This window comes from Macrobrachium nipponense, chromosome 29, assembly GCF_015104395.2.
Source record: "Macrobrachium nipponense isolate FS-2020 chromosome 29, ASM1510439v2, whole genome shotgun sequence".
Taxonomy (NCBI): Eukaryota; Metazoa; Arthropoda; class Malacostraca; order Decapoda; family Palaemonidae; genus Macrobrachium; species Macrobrachium nipponense.
In genome coordinates this window covers 19,197,026-19,218,188 of record NC_061092.1, presented here as the reverse complement: position 1 = coordinate 19,218,188, position 21,163 = coordinate 19,197,026, and the positions used below count along the sequence as shown (strand labels likewise).

At 43.1% G+C, this 21,163-nt stretch overlaps 1 protein-coding gene across 1 annotated transcript in view; it reads left to right on the top strand.

The window, feature by feature from the left end:
- Nucleotides 1-19,801, top strand: part of LOC135206170 (anaphase-promoting complex subunit 5-like) — a 621,184-nt gene extending 601,383 nt beyond the window's left edge. The window contains exon 16 of the mRNA XM_064237464.1: nucleotides 19,574-19,801. Coding sequence (XP_064093534.1) covers nucleotides 19,574-19,693 — 120 coding nt within the window. The 3' untranslated portion in view covers nucleotides 19,694-19,801. The remainder of the gene's footprint in view (nucleotides 1-19,573) is intronic.
- The last annotated feature ends 1,362 nt before the right edge of the window (nucleotides 19,802-21,163 follow it).

Below are 21,163 nucleotides of genomic sequence, written 5' to 3'. Positions count from 1 at the left end.
CACAGGGAAGTAAGGTCCGCACCTGCGAAACGGTCAACATTCGAAACTTGTCGCAGTGAATGAATGAGTTATAGGCCGAAGAGACCGCAAAGGAGGTCGAAGCCTGAGACTGTTGTGCCATCTGGGTTAGAAGCACAAACTGCTGTTGCGGCTGTGCTTTGGACGTCGACGGTTGTGGTACTTGGGATACCGGAACCGCCTGTATCAGAGTCTGTTGGGGAGCCTGGAAGGGCTGGAACTTCCTAGGTCTCTTCTTGGCTTTGGGATTTGATCCGGTGGACTCGGGTTTCCGTTTGGACACGAGTCCCCACCGAATTTTCAGGCTCTGATTGACCCTTGACACATCAAATAGGACTTCATTCACAGCGGAGGCGGGGAAGAGGTCCGCGCCCCATATGGATGAGGCGATCAACTTGTTAAATTCGTGGTGGATTGTGGCTTCCGCCAGAACATGCTTCCTACAATTACGCCGAGCTATAAGGAAATCAAACAAGTCACATTTCATTGTATGCAGTAGTGACTTGGCCATGATTTTAAATAACGTCTCTTGTCCGTAGATAAGAGACGCCATCTCAGTCATAGTCAGCGAACTGAGGGACCTGCTGAGCCTCATCCTAGCATCATATTCGGCCTGTATCAGAGCTTCTGATAGCCTAGGCAACCTCTCACTGAACAGCGTGTTACCGCAGTCCGGCTTGAGCTTGCCCACCAAAAAGATGGCAGGTGCGTCCGTATAGTACTCAGCTGATCCGGGGAGCAGAAGGGAAGTCGGATCCGTCTCCCGGAGCTGGGGCATAGGCTCATCTTTCATAGCTGCCTGGAATGTTGCCTCCGTCACTCTGGAAGTGAATGGCAACGGGGTGTCCTCGTTTACGGTGAAGATTGTAAATGGGCTCTTGAATGCAGTGTCTTGTATTCTTGCATTCCCATTCTTCCAGGTTCCGGAGCCAAGCTTGTTGGGCTTGGTCCAGGGGGAGGATTACTGTTTCCTTAGGGACTTTATCCTCCCTCCTCATAGCAGCATCCGTTAGACGAACATAGCCTATGAAAGGGGGCCGGAGTCCCTCAGGATAGAACTCGAAGTCTTCTAGCCTTCGAGTTCCGCAACCCTCAATAGTCAGCATACCCTCTGAGAACGGAGCGTGTGCTGCTACCCTCCATGGGTTGTTTGGCTTAAATGGAAGAAGATTGGACGAGTCCGGCATCGGCAATGCTTGAGTTGCTTGGCCGGACTGTGCCTGTCCTGCTGCCATATTGTCTCGGAGACCCGCCATCAGGTTCTCCTGGGCTACCATCCTCTCCGACAAGGATTGGATGGTTTGGCCCGATACTTCCAGCGTGTTAGACAGCTGGGCAAACATTTCTTGGAACTTGGACTGGACCAAGTCCCCAACCATGCTGCCCATCTGCTGCATGATGCTAGCCGAGAATGCATCAGGGTCAAAGGAGGGAGGCTGAGCCTTCTCCTTAGGAACCTTGGTCCTCGACCTCTTTGGTGGGGGAGTGACCTTCGCCTTGTCTGCCCCGGGATTATGAGCCGGTGGCTTGGTGACTAGGTTGGTTCCTGACCTCTTTGGCAGGGACTTTTCCTTAGACTTAAAGTCCGTTTTACTTTTAACTTTAGGGACCGCCGATGAAGACTTCGGTCTGACCGACTGAGGTCTATCGGTGAATCCCTGGAAAGAAGTGGAAGTGGAAGGGGAAGAAGTTAAAGATGGACTTAAGGACAACCCTTGAGCCCCTACAAAACCTGCCTCGCTACCACTCTTACCATTGCCCATGTCGTCAATAGCCATGGGCTCGCGGTCCAAGTCGAGGGCTGCCACGTTCCCCACGACTAACTCTGCAATGCCTTCCTCCGTCGGGAGTGCAACTGCTTCCTGGATCTTGGCTATCAGAGGAGCAGCCACCTCAGGGTCCACCACAAATTCTTTCTTCACCCCTGGGAAGATGAGGGTGGCCATATCCTGGGACAGGATGTAGGGTTGTCCCTTGGCGGAGTTACGCCCAAATCCGACAACCCATGCCTTCAGGGTGGACAAGGCAGCGTCCCGGACCGCTTGTATTCCCTGTAAGAGGGGTTATTATTAATACTTAACACTAGAGATAGACTTAACCTAGTACAATAGTGTATATTACAGCTTATTGATTCTCATTGTATCATTACGTATAGACCGGAGTGTCACATACCTCGGAGGTGACTTCATTCACCAAATCATAGCAAATGATGCAGTTCTCGTGGTGCCAGACCACGTAATCCTCCAGGCGAACTGTGCAGCCGGCATGTGCCCGGCAGACCACGTGCCCACAGGGTTCCTGGAGAACGGCGTTGCAACCCTCCTCCAGACAACAGGTAACCTGTAAGTCAAATGGTACATGAGTATCATCAACAACCTTCCGGAACAGGTCCGTGGTTGTGTGCGGTATACTATTGCTGCCGGAGTTATTGAAGTAACTCCGGCATCAGCATATATAATGCACGATAACATGTCACCCTATTACTGCTAGCTCCGGCACCCCGTGTATACTTGTAGGAACATCCTAGACAGGTAATGGGAACTAGCTATGACTCCACAGCAGCTCCGGCGACGCCGGAGCTACAAAATCTGATCGATTAAGTGGATTCAAGCTGTCCCCATTGTGCCGGAGTGAGGGATATAACCCAATATCAGGTACAGGGTTGAAGAGCGAGACATAACAGGGTGGGACAGTTAAATACCTGGCGGAGTTGTAAACTCCGCCGGTGTAAATAACTGGATATAGTAAGATAATAACTTACAACAGAATGTGGATGCTATATTATGTGTAATAAACCATGCATGCAATAATGGAATCCCATAGACAGGCCGGAGCCTTTTCACATATCCAAATAAGCCTAACTACCCCGATGTTGGATCCGGCTTTCGCCGTAGCCCTGAGGCTGCCGGAGCAGGGTGGGAAAGGGTGGGCTCCATAGATAGTGAGAGGGATACACTACCTAGTGGGTCGGGGTGTATCCCGCTCCCCCGAGCCTGGTGGCCAACCATGGCTCGGCCAAGCATGGTCCCCCCTACTCCACTAGCAGCGCGGCAGAGTACGGCAGGCCTGCTCACCGAGTGTACCCCCCCAGTTAACCCCCTCCCCCCCATGGTTGACTCGGATGGCTACCTGAGGTAGCGTGAGCGAGTCGTCACTCCACCGAAGGGGGTGAGCGAGGGGGGGAGGGGGACTGAGAGAGGTTGGTAGCAGGGTGGCTCGTACGCGATCGACTGGAGACACTCTCAGCCGGGTGAACAGTCACGCGGTGTGAAAGGCCAGTCGATCCAAAGAAGGCCTATAGGCCAACTAGATGCCGTCTATAAGAATAGCAACACATAACATAAATATCCTGTCCTAACACGGGGGGAAGAGAGAGAAATAAATATGGAGCAAGAAAGAAAGAAATTTTCCTTTGAGAAACTAGGCTAATCGCAAATCCAACAATTTGGGTATGTTAGCCTAGCAAACTCAGAGCAGCTTAGCCTAGATGCTGTAACGAATATTCGAGGGGCAAACGGCCAGGGTGGCTCAAGGACGGTAAGGGCTACGTAGGGACCAGGGTCCTTCCGTATATAAGACAAGAGAGTCTTAAAAGATCCTATCTTACTGAGAAACTAATGGTTGATATGTCAACCTCAATGCAAGAAAGGTAACAACGTAAGCCACAACCCGAAAGCATGCGGTTCGGAAGTAGGCTATCCCCCGTGAACGGACTAATAAAATAAAAACGTCAATAACAAATGCATCTTATAATAAAATTAATTGGGGTACTGCTCAAAAATGCAATCGAGACCAATTAGTTTGGGAGACCAATTGGTGCAAGAAAGCAGTGAATCATCACGCGGCTGGCAAGCCATGAGATGGCGGCGCAGGAACAACAACGCACGTGCTGCCGCTCTCACATATAACCTATTATAACTTGGCTTATCTTGCCAAATGCTATCTCAAAATGATCTCAAACATTAATTGCAGTACTTAACTTAGATGCAGAAGCTTGACGTTCCATGATGATGAAAAGGGAAAAAAAGGTGAGCGAGCCAGTATACTCTGGCACTACCATTTTAGCTTTTTCTCTGGTATTTGTAGCAATACTTTTACCTTAGAAATGAATACTGAAGGAAGCATTTCACGGAGCGACACAGCCTGAGCCCAGAAATGCTCAGTTTGGTTGGTGGAATGAGCTTAATAGATAGATTACAGCATTATAAGTACACTGTAAATTATTCATATCATAAAAATCTGTATTTAGTCACAAACTCAATTTGAAAAAATATAGCAATTAGTGAATAAATAGTGTTGCTCCACAAAAAAATAGTGATAATTTAAGAAATATGGTCCATAGAAAAAAATCTGCGAATTGGTGAAAATTCCAATGTGGAAAAGTGTATTAACATGTTCCACAAAAATCCATGACAAAATGAAGTATGAAAAAGTGGGATTGCTCTTTAATAATAATAATACCAAAGTAATAATATACAAGGCTGCACTGTATTAGCCCATACTTTACTGGTTTGTCTTAGACTCCAATATTATTAAGATTTTTTTAGCTCTAACCTTTACACTATAAAGGGCTCTTATTCCCTGTTCGTTGATTAAAGTTCTCTGATTTATGTCATCTTTTGCTGATTTAGTGGTCTCCATACAACCACAAACCACATTCTCTTGAAGGCAGTCTGCATGACTGCCATGATATCCAAAGCCTGGATTAGCAAACTCTGTTCATTTTATTTTCCAGTCTGTTTTTACTGGAAAATAAAATTAAAATAATTAGTGAATATTTTAAATGTATTGTACAGTATGCTCCATCATCCAAAAACATTTTACAGTAATATCATTTCAAATACATCTTACATTACCCTTGAAGAGAGAGCAAGAGAGTTACAAGTTACAAGGATTAGGATGTCTAAGACTTATTAGTCCATCCGAGGAGACATCTTGTGCTCACTTATGTCTAGGAGCAGGTTTTACTCTGCATTCACAGTGTCCTAATGATTCTGTTTAGCTTTCTTGTAAACTCTTCCACATTGTTGCTGTTTACAACTTCTGGTGGCAGTTTATTCCATGTGCCACAAATCTTGTATGTGAAGAAGTTCCCACAATATGTGTTGCATCTCTTCAGTTCTAGTTTCCACCTATTATTTCTTGTCTGGTTTTCGTTTAACGTAATAGGTTATGGAGGAGTGATATGGTAGTTACATTTGATGTCTTCAAGGGTTGAGAGAGAGAGTTGTCTGTTGGAGACAGTGTTGGTGGTTGTTTGTGTATTGATTTGTTGAGTTGTCTTTGATGTTGTTGGTGTTGTTTGTGCAGTACTGGGTATTCTCGAAAGTGGGTGGGACCTATATCACCTACACTACAATGGCAGCACCAACGCCGCCAGGAAAATTTGTATTTTTCGACTGCCAGGTAAGAAAGCATACAGCTATGTAATTGTTTGGCAAGTATAAGTGAAACCTTATTATTATAAAAATATCATATTCATCAGAAATTATTTCCAGGTTTACGATGCCAATCTGAAGGAAGAAATATGACTCCAAAAATGCAAAATAATCATTATATGAAGTTTTTTTTTTTATTGAAAAATGCAGACAAAATGCAGTTTACATAGTTTTTTTATACACCCAAAGCTTTAAAAGTAAGGTTTTCTTAGGATTTTTGACAATTTTCCGGCTTACAACAATTTTCGGTTACAGTGCATCTCAAGAACAGAACCCATCGTAAGCCGGGGACTGCCTGTATTATATTTCAGCTGGCACTGGTGCACCATGCACTTTGTTATGCATCATGTTACTGTCGATTTCAAAAGGATTACTGAAACACTGTATCACCTCTTTCTCCTCAACAAAACTGTCCCCTCATTTGATCTCTGTTGGCCCTAGGTCTTTATGGCTGTCTGTACTTCTGTTATCATGCCTGCAAGGCCAAGAGTTGCCTAAAGGTATTTATTCTCAGCATCTAAGACTTTTTATTGGCACAGGCTGGAACAAAAGGAAGCATACAAGAATGCTATCTCCTTTTAGTTATGTGACATGATTAGACAAGCTTACATTTCTACTTCACATCAGATGCTGATACAGTGCATACTAGAACACATGATGTTAGGGACCTAGGCCCTACCATCATTTTCAAGAACTTGTTGGTTCACAGGATTTTAAAAGCTGGTACATGGCTTTGCTAAAACACCTTCACATCCTTCTATCTGCAGGACATTGCCCACGGGACCTTGGACACTTATTTGAGTCCAGAGGTGGCTGCTCAACAAGTTGCGTAGCTTGTCCAGTGTCCCTGGTGGGACAGTTTATGATGTTGGATATGAAAATGTGGATTTTGGAGCAATTTTAAAGCCATAGAGAAAATTTTACTATTATATTACGTATTATATTTCAAAGGGTAGGGGGGCAAACCAATTCTTGGGGGGCCAGCAGTGTCTTGAGGGCCCAAGTGGCCTCCCCCACCCACCCCATTATGCCTCTGCATACAGGTGTCTGATTTCTTGACATAAGGTGGTGTTAATGCCAGCAGTTCCCAAAATTTATCAACGCCCATCCTCAAATAATTATACTAATCACCTGGATGCATGAGAAAACTCATTTCTTTTAAGAAACCAGTCTTTTACCCATATTCTTAGCATGGCTCCTCATTTTGACGCAAACTACAGCACAAATTCCCATAGTTTCCAGTTTGCTGTTGGAGAGTACCTCTTTACACAGAATGGGTTGTATCATCAATGGTTGTGTCATTTCTTTCAACGCTCCTCCCCTTTCGACATGTCTTGAGTGCGAAAGACCCACCTAAGACTTTTGTATCCTCCCTTCAATGAACAAATGACAAATTGTAAATAAGTTGAATTTTCCATAACTAACAAAACTAAGGTCTTAATGTATACGGTCCACCTCAAACCACCCCTCATTTTTTTCCTGGGCTAGAAGGAAACTGAATTGATGATGCATAGCCGAGGTAAAGCAGGTCACGTAGCTTCCTCCTCGTCCCCAGTTGGGCTGATGCCAGTTGCCACAAATTCCTTTTCCTGTTTGTAACTGGACTCCAGCTAGTGCTAGAGAATTATCCTAATGTTGAAACTAAAGGTTTGTTAATTATGAAAAATCTATTTTTAAAAGTAAATTGTATTTTTCCTAACTATACAAGGGATTCCCGCTTGATTTAATGTAAACATTCCACTTTGCTTTAGGCCCAGGAACAGATTGAGGAGTGGCTTGAGGTAAGCATATATGTAAAGGACCTCAGGTTTGTTTAGTTAGGAAAAATACAATTTACATTAAAAAAAATTGTGATGTGTTCCTACACGTTATACAAACCCTCGGTCCTTTACATTAGGAAGACTCACTGATTGGAGGTGGAGGTAAGAATCTGATAGTCATGTGAACAGACTGGTGTTCGCCCAACCAAGGTTCCCATCCTGGTCATAATTGGTTGGAGTATGGGAACTGCATGGCTGGACCAATTCATAAGAGGGAGGCAAGCATAGCCTCTTAGGAATAACAAACAAGAACGTTAGTCAGTAGCAAAAAGACAAATTGGTTTTGTCACATGCTAATGTCCTCTTCCCCCCTTGTTAGAAAAGGGATGGATGCATGCTTGTATACCCTAATGAAAGGGGATTGGATGACTCCATAATATAGCTTACCTGCATCGGCTGCCTATTCCATCATGTGCCAACCATGACTCTCTGCCCATAGGAAGAGAGACAAATGAAAGGAGGAAGAGAAGACAGTCACATTGTCATTCACACAGTTAAACAAACAAGGCAAGGTGCAACCTTGTCCAGTTAGAGGAGCTGGGTAAGCTACACAACCTGAGCAGCCACCACAGGTCCCAAGGAAAAAGTGTCCAAGGACCTATGGGCTGTATCCCAAAGGTAGAAGGAAGTGAAGGTTGTCTGGTTGGCCCAAACCCTTATCTTCAATACCTGCAAAAATGACAGGTTCTTGCGGAACACAAGGGTAGGACCAATACCTCTGACTTTGCAGGCTCTCAGACGAAAGGTACCAGTGTCGTACCTCCCTTCGGAGGAGTACGCTTTTGTGATCACTTCACAAAGCCAAAAAGACAGTGTTCTTGGACACCTCTTTCTTGGTCTCCCCTGTGCTAACAAAGAGGTGTCAACGCTCATGCTGGAGATGGCGAGTTCTCCTCAGATAGTGCCATAGCACTCTAATGGGACAGAGGAGCATCTCATCTGGATCATTACCACAAAAGTCCTCTAGGGAGGGGCTTGTGAAGGACCCTAATCTAGCGTCAGGGACCGAAGGATTCCGAGTCTTCGGAACAAAATTGAGCGTAAGAGATCCCCGTCCCCTCAAGTGTTTAACGTTATAAGAGAGACCATGAAGCTCACCACTCTCTTTGCCGATGCCAGGGCAAGCAAGATGGTCTTCAGGGTCAGATCCCTGTCTGACAAGACTCGGAGAGGCTCGTAAGGTTCATGAATCATTCCTTAAGACGAGAGTCACACCCCACTCAGGAGGCCTGAGTTCCTTGGGTGGGCAGGAACCTCTTGAAGCTCTTCATAAGGAGAGAAATCTCCATGCAAGTGGAAATATCCACTCCTTGCAGTTTGAGGACTCCGGGCCAAGGCAGACCTATAGCCTTTAAATGCAGAGACAGAGGAGCTTCTCTCAGCAAAGAAAGACTAGGAAATCTGTGCTCTGCTTAAGAGTGGCTCAGAGTGGAGAGAGACCCCATCTACAACACCGACCAAGAAGATGGCCCACTTTCCCTGGTACACTGCTGCAGAGGACTGTCCAAGATAACCTGCCATCTCTGTTACTGCTTGGTGAGAAAACCCTCTCACTTGCTAGAGATAGTGGATAACCACCGGCAGTGAAGACACAGGACGACTGAACTGCCGAGTGGTACCGTTCTATGTGCAGCTGACGTAGAAGGTTGTGCCACAAGGAATCTCTCATGGTGCCTCGGAAAGAAGAACCTGGTGATCACTTTGTGAATCAGGCAGATAGAGGTAAGGGGGTAGACATCGAGATTGTCCCATGGATGTTGGAACGCGTCCTCTGCAGCTGCCAATGGGTCCGGCTCTTTGGAGAAGAAAACCGAAAGTTTTCTGTTGTGCTGAGTGGCAAACAGGTCTACCACTGATTGCCCCAACAGGTCAAACAACCTTTCTGCCACATCTAATGTCTGCCACTACATTCCTCTTGCCCGAGATGTACAGTTGAACACAGGTTTCCCTGGTACACCTTCTTGGGGGACTTCGAAAAATTACATGGTAACAGTGTTTACTGAGGGGATGGGGGGAGGACTCTTTCTCTCTTAGCAAGAGTTCCACCAATAAGCTCTGGAATTCTTTCAGTGGGAGGAGTCATTAGGTATGGTTGGAAAAAGACACACACACACACACATACACGGAGTAAAAGAAAAAAAAAAGAAATCTGAGTAGGTTATATCGCTGTAACTAAGATTACTGTCTCACTTTTAATATAAGTTTGTTTATTAAGATTCCACTTAACTTTCGTCTAAGGCGTTATCTTACCACCGTGTCTGTTATTATATATCGGTCATATTCATTACGCAATACTTAAAATTGATCAAAATTTTAGAGTTATATTGGTATTGGAGAGAATCACGAACATCATAACAGGATATTTTAACCTTATCACGTTTGCCAAGTTTTATAGTATCGGTTGCAGTGCGATTCCTACCAATAATATAATAGGAAGCTATAATGAGGAGCGCAGCAGCACTTCATTGAACATACCCAAACACTCTCTCATATTAGCTAGTTTTAAAGTTGGCATGTCACTAGAAATACCACTGCGCTAAGTATGCAGTTTTGATATGTCATTAACACCCTCTAATCTTGACAAACTAATATGCATATATATATTTATTCGGGGGGCGGGGCGAGTTTTGTCGGGGATTGAGTTCTTGTTGTTAAGCCGTCTTACAGGTTTTGGAATTCTAAAATGTAATTCAAACTGACAAGCTTCTTGCTTTTGCTGTACCGATGTCCTCAGCCTGGCTTTGCTACAACTTTAACAAATGGGTGGTGGACTAGGGGTAAGGTGGGCCTGTTGCGACCCCGATGAGTGGACGAAATACTAGATATGCTCGTGGATAGTGTGTATGGCTAACGAAAAGCTCCACTTGAAATATTTTCTTGTTTATCTTTAATGCCTGCGAGTTTTTAGTGTTTTATACTAATATTATTATAGTACTGTAGATTTTTCTGAATACAACATTTACAAGAAGAAGGATTGGGTTAAACTCACTCTCTCTTGTAAATACATATAGAATGAGGGAGAGAGAGAGAGAGAGAGTAGACGGTACTGAGGAATCAAAATGAAACTACTAGGGACAGAGAGAATTCCACAACGTGTATGGAAGTGAAGGACTCCAAAACTTGGTGCAAACCTTTTAACCATTCCCATATGGTAAACGTAATTCGTTTGCCAATGATATTCAGAGGTTTCTTGTATTCATGGTTGGGTTTGTATTCCCTCTTGAATACTGTGGAGGTTATTCCCTACACCCCGTTCAGTACAATAATTATTACATGATATGGATAAACAAATCTACTTGGCTTATATTTTCTAATATATTAATTGTGATACATGTTTTAATGCCATACGGACAGAAATTACTTTCAGTCATTTACCTGTCCACTGTGGAAAGAGCTATTTGGAGAAATGTAGTTTGATGATATTGTCCTAGGGTTCTCTTTTTAGATAATTTTTAAAGAAAAAATCAGGATAGCGAAATTCCCTTTAGATTTTGAACTCCTTTAAGATATCAAATTCACCTTTCTAATAAATAAATTATAATAATCATGACCTGGAGCTAAACGATATGCATAGGTCTGTTTACGATTTTTTTTTTTACATCATACGACATGGAAGTTCAGCGGAAGCTATGGGGTAATCCAAATATGCACACTCAATTTTTACATTTATTTTTCATATTAATGAGAAGTCCAGCCACTTCCCTTCTAGATCACCTCTTGCAATCTGTTAGGCATAGAAGATTCATGGTTTCTGACGATATGTGGTCGATTGTGGAAGAGCTTCCATCGTGTTCCCAGTGGTCTCCTCACCCTCTCAGGCTCCCAACATTTTACCAAATTAGCCTAAATATTCTCAGTGAGGTTCATGTCTGTATCCTTACTTGGCCTGTCAAGCAATTGCAGATCCTCTCGACCTTGAAACCATTCCTGGACTATTCTGGCCGTATGGATGGGGCAGCGGTCGTGAATGAAAATGACAGGAACAGGTAAGGAGGAATAATTTCGCTGTTGAAGTGAAAGAAGTTAGAAATCCTGAAGAATTTCAATGTATTTTTCACCAGTGAACCTCCACTCAATCATGGTGATATCACCCATACAATGTAAGAAGATCCAGCCCCACACGTTTACTGTGACATGCCCATTCCTGGTCACCTCGTAAATGTTTCTTCTGTAGTATCTGAAGGGAAAAAATCTAATTTTTAACAGTTTACGCTTTGCTTTTCCTAATAGGGAAATAATCCTATATCGTTTGGGGAAATAAAATGCTAAGTAACAACCCTTGCAATAAGTTAAGAATGTTTATTCATCTGCAAGGATTAATACTTATAATAGCATTAAGTTTGATCTCCAACGGTCCGTTATGATATGATATTCTTTAATTCAGTAAACAGGCTGTACTCTATATTATAAGTTTGCCTACGTGATTATTCATAACATTAATAATGCATTTGCTTAATGCCAGAAAGCTGGCCATAGTAGAACTATTGGGGGGTTTTCAATGAAGAATTTTTATTTTCACACCTCTCGTGGCAACATAATTCAATTAACGGAAAATACATGGTTATTGACAGAATTATTATCTTTTGATTATAATATTACCCTTGCTTATAATTATTATAGTCTGACTGTTATTAATGATTATAGAAACTCACCTTATATTACTCGGTCTTCAGTTATGTATTCTGCCGTGACTTCTGCTAGTAAAAGACCTTTCGTCACTGCATACGACTAGAGACCAAAATTCCATATCCTCCCCCACAAACTGTTGAACAAAGGAAAGCCTATCAGCACGATGCCGTTCGGCGAAAAATTCCTTCTTGGCAGGAATTCTATGAGGTATTCCTGCCTCATGCAGACGTCTTCGCACCCCATAGAATTGTAGGGGAGGATATGGAATTTTGGTCAGTTGATCAATTTTAAGTATTGCGTAATGAATATGACCGATATATAATAACAGACACGGTGGTAAGATAACGCCTTAGACGAAAGTTAAGTGGAATTTCAATAAACAAACTTATATTAAAAGTGAGACAGTAATCTTGGTTACAGCGATATAACCTACTCAGATTTCTTTTTTTTTTCTTTTACTCCGTGTGTGTGTGTGTGTGTGTGTGTGTCTTCTCCAACCATACTTATTGACTCCTCCCACTGAAAGAATTCCAGAGCTTATTGGTGGAACTCTTGTTAAGAGAGGAAGAGTCCTCCCCCCATCCCCCTCAGTAAACACTGTTACCATATAATTTTTCGAAGTCCCTCAAGAAGGTGTACCAGGGAAACCTGTGTTCAACTGTACCTGGCCAACAGCTCCACCAAATGCACTGTAGCCCACTCATGCACCTGCACTGTCAGCTGATGCAACGGAAGAGACACTGTGCCCCCTGTTTGTTGACATCAACACCACAGGGTGTCCCATCACCCTATCCGAGAACTCTTGGAGGGCTAAGAAAGCTGAATTGAGGTCCAGAATGTTGATGTGAAGGTGCTTGTTGTGTCGGTCCTACACTCCTGTAGTCAGCAACTCTTCCAGGTGTGCACCCCAACCCTTGGTTGATACATCTGAGAACAGAAGCATGTCTGGGGAGGGGGGGGGGGTTGTGCAACTCCACTCCTATTAAGAGGTTCCTGTTGTCTAGTCACTTGGCTTAATCCTTCCTCCATTAGAGGAATGAAAAAAGATTGAGGATCTCGAGTCTGTGGCCAACACTCCTTTAGTTTCCATTGAAGAGACTGCCGGTGAAGACACCCATGTGGGACTAGCTTCTCTAATGATGACAGGGACCTATCACGACTTACCAAAGCTATGCTTGTTGTTCCTGCCTTCCTGAACTTGCTGATTCTCAAGTCTGCGGGGAAGACCTGTGCTGCCACCGTATCGATCAGTATGCCAAGATACTTTCTTCTCTGCTAGGGAATGAGATCCGACTTCTTGAAATTTATCACATCCCAAGATCGCGACAAAAGTCGATCCATGTCCTGTAGCAACTGTAAGAGCTCGCTCGCCAGGACTAACCAGTTGTCGAAATACCTCAACAGACGTATCCCGACTGAGTGGGCCCAAGCAGACACCAAGGTGATCACACGCATGAACACATGAGTCAAGAGTCCAAAACAAAGTGCCCTGAATTGGAACACTGTTCCCTCAAGGAAAGGGAAGGTACTTCTTGGAGGACTAATGAATTGGGTATCTTGAAATACACATCCTTCAGGTCCACTAAAAGCATGAAGTCGTTCTTCCTAATAGAGGCAAACACAGAGCATGCCATCTCCATCATGAACTGAGTCTGGCAAACGAATCGGTTCAAAGGAGAGAAATATCACCGGTCTCCAGTGGACCCCCTTCCCCACCAGGAAGACTCTGCTGTAGAACCCTGGTGACGGATCTCATACGACTTCCACAGCTCCCTTGCTCAGCATCGATTGCACCTCTTCCTTCCCTCAGTGCCATATCTTTGGCCGAACCAGGGATGTAAGTTTGTAGTCGACTGAAGCTTCGGTGAGGGGGTGGCCTTGACTCAAAGGGAAGAAAATATTCCTCCCAAATTACATCCACGACCCAGATCTCGGCTCCATAGCGCTGCCATGTTGCTTAATGGGTCACCAGGCACCCACCCACTGGTGACAGCACCTGAGGGGAACACCGTCCCTAGCTTTTCCTACTTTTCCTCTCCTCCCTTCCCACAAGAAAAGGGGGCTGAAAGGGGTGTTGTTGGTCCCCTTTCGATGTGAAAAAAGGCTGGGTCTTTCTCACACCCCTTCGAAGGAGGAGTCTTCTTTAGAGGCAGAGGAAGAGCTAGCTTGGTTTGAAGGCATAGCTGCAGTTGCACAAGATGGCCCGGAAGTCTTAGCAACTGCCTTGTGGGCAACAATCTGTCTTCAGCCCCTTCGCTTTTCTTTTCCACCATCTCTCCAGGCAAGAGAGAGGAGGAACCCAGCAAAGGTCTGGTGTCCAGCAAAGGTCTGTTCCTTAACACCAATGCCAGCTCTGGCCCTACAGACCTGGATACACGATTCAGGACAGCGTCCCTCCTCTTAAGCACCAGGTTGGCCCACAGGTTGCCGTCTGGTGTGCCAGGTAGGAAATAGCCCTATCTCCAGACTGGCAAAGCCTCCTGAAAGCTGAATCTTCTCCAGGAACTATAGGTCCCAAAGAAGAAGTGACTTTGGATACTGTGAGGGATCACAGATCCAGCCAAGAAACTACTTGGAAAGATGCCATAGCAGTAGCTTCCAAGGCCACTGCCTTTTGCTGCATAAGCCAGTGGTTTTCTGCAACAAGGTGCTGCAGCAGCAAGCTGGGAGTCAAGACGAACTAACTCCGGGTCCACCTGTTTAGTCGGCAAAGGGTTTTCCAAGGGCATATAGAAACGCCTCTGTCGAGCTTGTCCGATCTGTTGGCCCTAAGTGAATTCTCTTGCCCCAAGACAAGATTGTTCACTTGGTCCAACACACCTTAGGACAAGGAGGACCACAGTAAGCCAACAGAAGCTCTGGGCTCCTTCTGAGGACCCCAGAATGACTCTAACTGCAAAGGGCGGTCAGAGGAAGCTACCGTGGATCCTTCCCCAGGTCAGTGTGCTGATGAATCAGCACAGTGACCTCTGCAAACATCCTCTGAATCTCAGGAGTGACTGCATCCTTCGGGGAAGGACGTCAAGCCCTTCCAGGATGTTTCCCTCCCTCGATCCTCTCCCTTCAGAAGGAAGAGCCTCAATAGACCCCCCCCTATTACCTTCGTGAACCGCTTGAGTGTACGACCTCTCGGGTCCTAAGACCATGCAGGGAACATCAACTCTCATGGCTGAATCTTTGGGACTATTCTCCCGAGGGTTCCCCCTGGTCGCCTCGCCCCTCCCAGTGTATCCCAAGGAAGTTGAAGGGACAGGTGAGGAAGATCAGAAGCTCCTGCTTGCAGAACTAAGAGACAGAGCAGGCCGTGATCGATCACCAACACGCGGTGGTCAATCGCAGGTCTAGAAGAGCGCTCTCCCTGTGGAGAAATGCTCCCCAAGGATCAGAATGATGCTCAAGTATGTCAGGAGAAACGCTATCCAACACCTGGACTGGTTGGTGACTAAGGATTGGGCGAGGAATAGGATAGACCTGAGTGACGAGGCCGAGTTCCCTCCTCACAACGCGTCTCAGTCCTCGAAGAGGTTGAAACCTCTCGAGAGAACTGAAAGGGGATACCTCCTACCAGTCTCGCTGTGTGCACAATCTCGCGAGATCATCACATCAATCCTGGAAGCCAGAATTATCGGCAAGGCATGAGTCACCTGAGCGACTCACCCCTTCCCTATGCACCATGCCAGAGTCATGAGAGCAAGCAGAAGGCAACCTCTAGGACTTGGGGGGCGATGAAGTGGTTCCCATTCCCGAAGGAATGGTAGGACCACCAGAAAGCTCACTTGTCTCACCAAAACAGTGAAACAGACCCTCAGTAATCCCAGATCAAAACTTCTGGGGGGAGAGAGAGACACACACATGCACAACCTTCTTCCTTGGCAGGGGAGCCTCAGATGAAGTGGAGGAGGCGGCAGACACCAACAACACTTTACTCTTCTTCTTCGTCAGCTTCCTCAGCACAACAGTCAGATCTCCCATCCAAGGTGCCACTGAAGCAGCTGCATAGGCAGCAGGCTCCAGAGCAGCTGGACAGAGAACGTCAACACCACAGCAGCTCTTAACAATCAGGGACTGACACAGCAGCAGACTCAGGCATGGAGACAGGTGGAAGGTCTAAAGGAGATGCTCTCTGGGAACTACTATCTCAAGTCCCTAGGGGAGACAGGACCACATAACCTGGGGAGAAAGGGGCAGAAATGGGTCTGCCTTCGAATTATGTGGCACGGATGATACAACCACCAAAGGTGTTATGGTGGTCACGTGCCGAGTGTACAACAGATGAGGTGGTGCCATATGCCCTGGTCCGGACAGGGTTGTTGTCGTCCTGGCAGCTGCATCATGAGTCACAGGGGCAGACGAAAAATGGTGCATCTGCCCCTGGAGTGAAGAAACACCAGGCAGCCCCAACTTTAGCCAAGACTGCGGCAAATCCCCAACCGTAAGAGGAGGTCCTACTTGCCCTGAGGGGAAAGGATCCCCTCTGGAGCGAGCAGAAGCCTGGGTACAACTCCAACAGCAAGACGAGGAAGCTTATGAGGTGGGAGGAAGGAAGATGAAAGATTAGTCACCAACGCAGTCGTCGGAGGTAACCCCAACGAAGCTTGGAAGACTTCTCCAGAGATTGCTTCCTCCCCTCATACCTCCCCCACTGCCCTGGAGATATAAGTACCACAGGTATTATTGACTGAACATTCACAAAGGGTGTGAGGATCCACTTTAATCTTGGAGCAGAAGCTACCACACTTCCTGCCCCCCCACCCACATACCAGGACAAATGCGCTGAGAGAATGGGGGGTGATTGAGCTTATGTGACTCCTGGGTTTACATGTTGCATTCAAAGATTAAACACAAACAGGCAAACAAATCACACAGCCACAAACAAAAGATAACAGGAAAGATCTCACAAAGTTCCGAAAAAATCTTCATACGACAACAATGGGCCGAAAGCGAAGCGGAATGTTTACGTCCAGTCGGGTGGGACTCCTGACTATTGTACAAGCAGTTACTGCCTAACGACATTGTTGTTATTCTTCTACAACCGATTTCCAGACTATGTTGATAGTAACTCCTTATGTAAAGGACTGAGGGTTTGTATAACGTGCTGTAGGAATAAATAAAAATTTACTTAAAATTTGTCATTTTTTATTTATACGTATTATATTCTTGTCTTAACCCTCTTATGCCGACTGGACGTATTTTACGTCGACATTTTTTGTCTCCCGTGTGCCGACTGGACGTATTTTACGTCGACTTACAAAAGTTTTTTTTAAAATTCGCGGAAAAATACTTATAGGCCTACAATCGTTACGCAGGCGCGCAAGCGCAAATTTCTTTCTTGTCCCACTAAAAAATATCTGTGACACATCTCGGAAATTATTTCGTCACTTTGACATAATTTTTGTACCATTGTAAATTAGCCGTTACATGAAGTATTATATATGAAAATCTGCGCATTTTTATGTAGAATACAACAATAAAATACTCATGATTGTAGCTTTTATCAGTTTTGAGATATTTTCATATAAATAACGATAATTGCCAAAATTTCAACCTTTGGTCAACTTTGACTCTACCGAAATGGTCGAAAAACGCAATGGTAAGCTAACTCTCTTATATTTTAGTAATATTCAATCATTTACCTTAATTTTGCAACTAATTGGAAGTCTCTAGCACAATATTTCGATTTATGGTGAATTTATGAAAAAAAAAATTTTCCTTACGTCCGCGCGGTAACTCTTCCGAAAAAAATCATACATGCGATTGTGGTAATGTTTGCACCATTTTAAAATTAGCCGTTATATAAAGTTTTATATATGGAAATGTGCGCAATTTCATGCACAATACAACTAAAAACAACCCATGGTTGTAGCTTTTATCAGTTTTGAGATATTTTCATATAAATAACGATAATTGCCAAAATTTCAACTTCGGTCAACTTTGACTCTACCGAAATGGTCAAAAAAAACGCAATTGTAAGCTAAAACGCTTATATTCTAGTAATATTCAAGCATTTACCTTCATTTTGCAACAAATTAGAAGTCTCTAGCACAATATTTCGATTTATGGTGAATTTATGAAAAAAATAACATTTTCTTTACGTCCGCGTGGTAACTCTTCCGAAAAATCATATGTGCGATTGTGGTAATGTTTGCACCCATTTTAAATTAGCCGTTACATAAAGTTTTATATATGAAAATGTGCGCAATTTCATGTAGAATACAACAAAAAATAATTGAAGGTTGTAGCTTTTCTCATTTTTGAAATATTTGCATATAAATCACGATAAATAGGAAAAAAACCACGTTCGGTCAACTTGACTCTACCGAAATGGTCGAAAAACGCAATTGCAAGCTAAAACTCATACAGTCTAGTAATATTCAGTCATTTATCTTCATCTTGAAACAAATTCGAAGTCTCTAGCTCAATATTTAGATTTATGGTGAATTTTAAAAAAATCTTTCATTTTCTCCGCGCACGGATTCTCCGCCACAAATCTCCGAAATGCGTACGTACCATTCTCGGAATATTTGCTCCGTTTCATATTAGGCATTTCATAGAGTTTTATATATGAAAATGTGCGCAATTTCATGTAGAATAATACGAAAAATATTTGAAGGTTGTAGCTTTTCTTATTTCCGAAATAATTGCATATAAAATAAATATATATAAAAAAATTCGACATTCGGTCAACTTTAACTCGTCAGATATGGTGGAAAACTGCAATTGTAAGCTAATACTCTTACAGTATAGTAATATTCAACCATTTGTCTTCATTTTGAAAGAAATTAGAAGTCTCTAGGACAATATATTTATATGGTGAATTTTTGAAAAAAATATGTTTACGTCCGCGCGTTACGAATTCATGCATTATTTTGTGATATTTTCTCTGTGTTGCTTTTATCGTTTTACAATGTGTTATATACCAAAATGATCGCAATTTAGTGTACATTACAACGAAAAAAAGTAACTTGTTACTTTTAACTGTTTGCGCACAGCGCGATTGAATACAATTATATATGAAATTTCGTTTTTGCGCCATCATATATCGCATTATTAATATATGATAATGATAATTTTTTTCATTTCTGATGGTTGCATACTAAACGTCAGCCAATGAAAAGAAAAGGAGCCAAAAATGAACTCTTAATCTTGAAAACTAAGCGCGCTGTGATTTTTTGAAAAGAATATTTTTTCCGCTTCCGCGCTCACTCTGAAACACCTCCGGCACACGGGAGACAATTTTTTTTACCGCTTCGGCGTAAGAGGGTTAATAAATGAGTGCTTTTGGTAAGAATTCAGGCAACGTATTTGCATTCATTTATATTAAGCCACTCAGCAGTCAACATTATCAGCATTGTTGCCATAAACTTTTATAGAAAATATTGCAATTCCAGATCAGCTGGCACCAATTATAGTCAGACCCACAATATTAACCTTGATACCCAATTTTATGCAATGATGTTTAGACTTTATTGTAACATTGCTTTTTGCTATTTGAGTCAGGTCCCAAGTAGTACATCCTTTGAATAATGAAGCAGTGATTTAAATTTTTCCTAAATGGACAAAATATGTTCTTCAATTAGAGTATTGTTATTCATTAAATTGATGTTTTTCCACAGTTAAAAACTTATTTGTGTCGTAATTGTATTTTTACTTATCAAATTTTATTTTCAGGCTCGGCTGTATCATGAAACTGGATGTACAGAAGAGAGGAATAAATGTGCTCTAGAATTTCGCCAGTTTGAACTACAACATCCTTGTCAGTCATTTCAATTGTCTGTTAATACATTTTGATTAAGGCAATAAAATTTGTATTTTTTGTAAAGCAATTGCACTACTAACTTTTGCCTAATTATGTACATATACCACAACAGTATATAAAAATACATGACCAAAACTGCCTTTCATGATGTATCTTACCTTCAGTAAAATTTTAACGTGAAAAGAGATACTAGATCCAAAAGACTCAAGACATTCTTACACATGACAGTCTGTCTACATATGTTGTGTGAAAGGGAGTTATGACTAGTACCTCAAAGTAATGTCAAAATTATTGTTTATTGCTAAAAATTGGCCAATTTTGGATCATTTTGGTTAGTTCTGGCATATTTTGGCTGATTTAGGACCAACTGATCTTCACGCTTTACCTCTTATTGACACAGTTGCTGCTCTCCTTTAATGTTCAAATTCACTCACTCAGCATCTCTAATCGCACAAATGGCTTTTGTGCTCTCATGTCAACCAAACCTCAGTACTGTCCCCCATTGATATCTTACTCTCACAATCAATGTATTTCCCCTCTTTTGTACACAGTGACATTTGTCTCTTCCACCAACCAGACATCCTTCACTTACTGCCTTACTATCATCTTCCACTTTCAACAACTCTGACATCCTCTAACATTTTCCTCCTTCTCATAGCTCTTTTGCTTTACAATCCAGTTGAGTGAACCCCCACTCAAACATGCAGATGCAACTCACACCCGCTCTTTCACACTGATACACTGTAGGTCTCTCAACCCCAACATATACAGACACAATCACCTTATACTTCTTACTCACCACAATCAAAACCTCCTAAAAAGGGGATACTCCAGGACACGTCATAGCTCTCAGACTCTTCCGATCCTGATCCAAATTTGATGCTCCCAAACATCCCGGCCTCTTGCAAATTCCTCAATTACCTCTGCCCTTAGTTCATTAACAGTACCACCCTTTCAACCTTCAAACCCTTTACTCATGTGCTATTACTAATCCTCTCAGGCATTCTGGGTACTACATACCCCATGACCTGGTATAGATGCCAATAGTCCCTGGATCTCACAAGTTTAGTATTAATTCTACCGGTTTCCAGCTTGGCACCAGTATTATCCTAATATTAAGACCTCAGGTTTGTTAGTTATGAAAAATACAAATTGGTTAAAAATTAGTCATTTCTGGTTGGGCTTTTCTTTTCATTATTGCTTTAAAACTAAAATCTTTCACTACCAGTTTATGCTGAGCTACAACAGATTCATTTGGAATAAACCTTGCAATCCATAATGATTTTCTTGTCTTCCTTCCTAACCAAAACAATCAATTTGTCTCATTTTGTCCACTTTTGTATGTTACCAGATGACATTCTCCTTTTCTCAAATTATGTATTCACGACTACCAGATTCATTAGCTTATGCTACTTCCAGTAATCTTTCACCTTCCAGGTTTCTTATTCCATAACCTCTTCCTCCATGTATCCCTTCAAAACCATCAGAACTCTCACCTACAT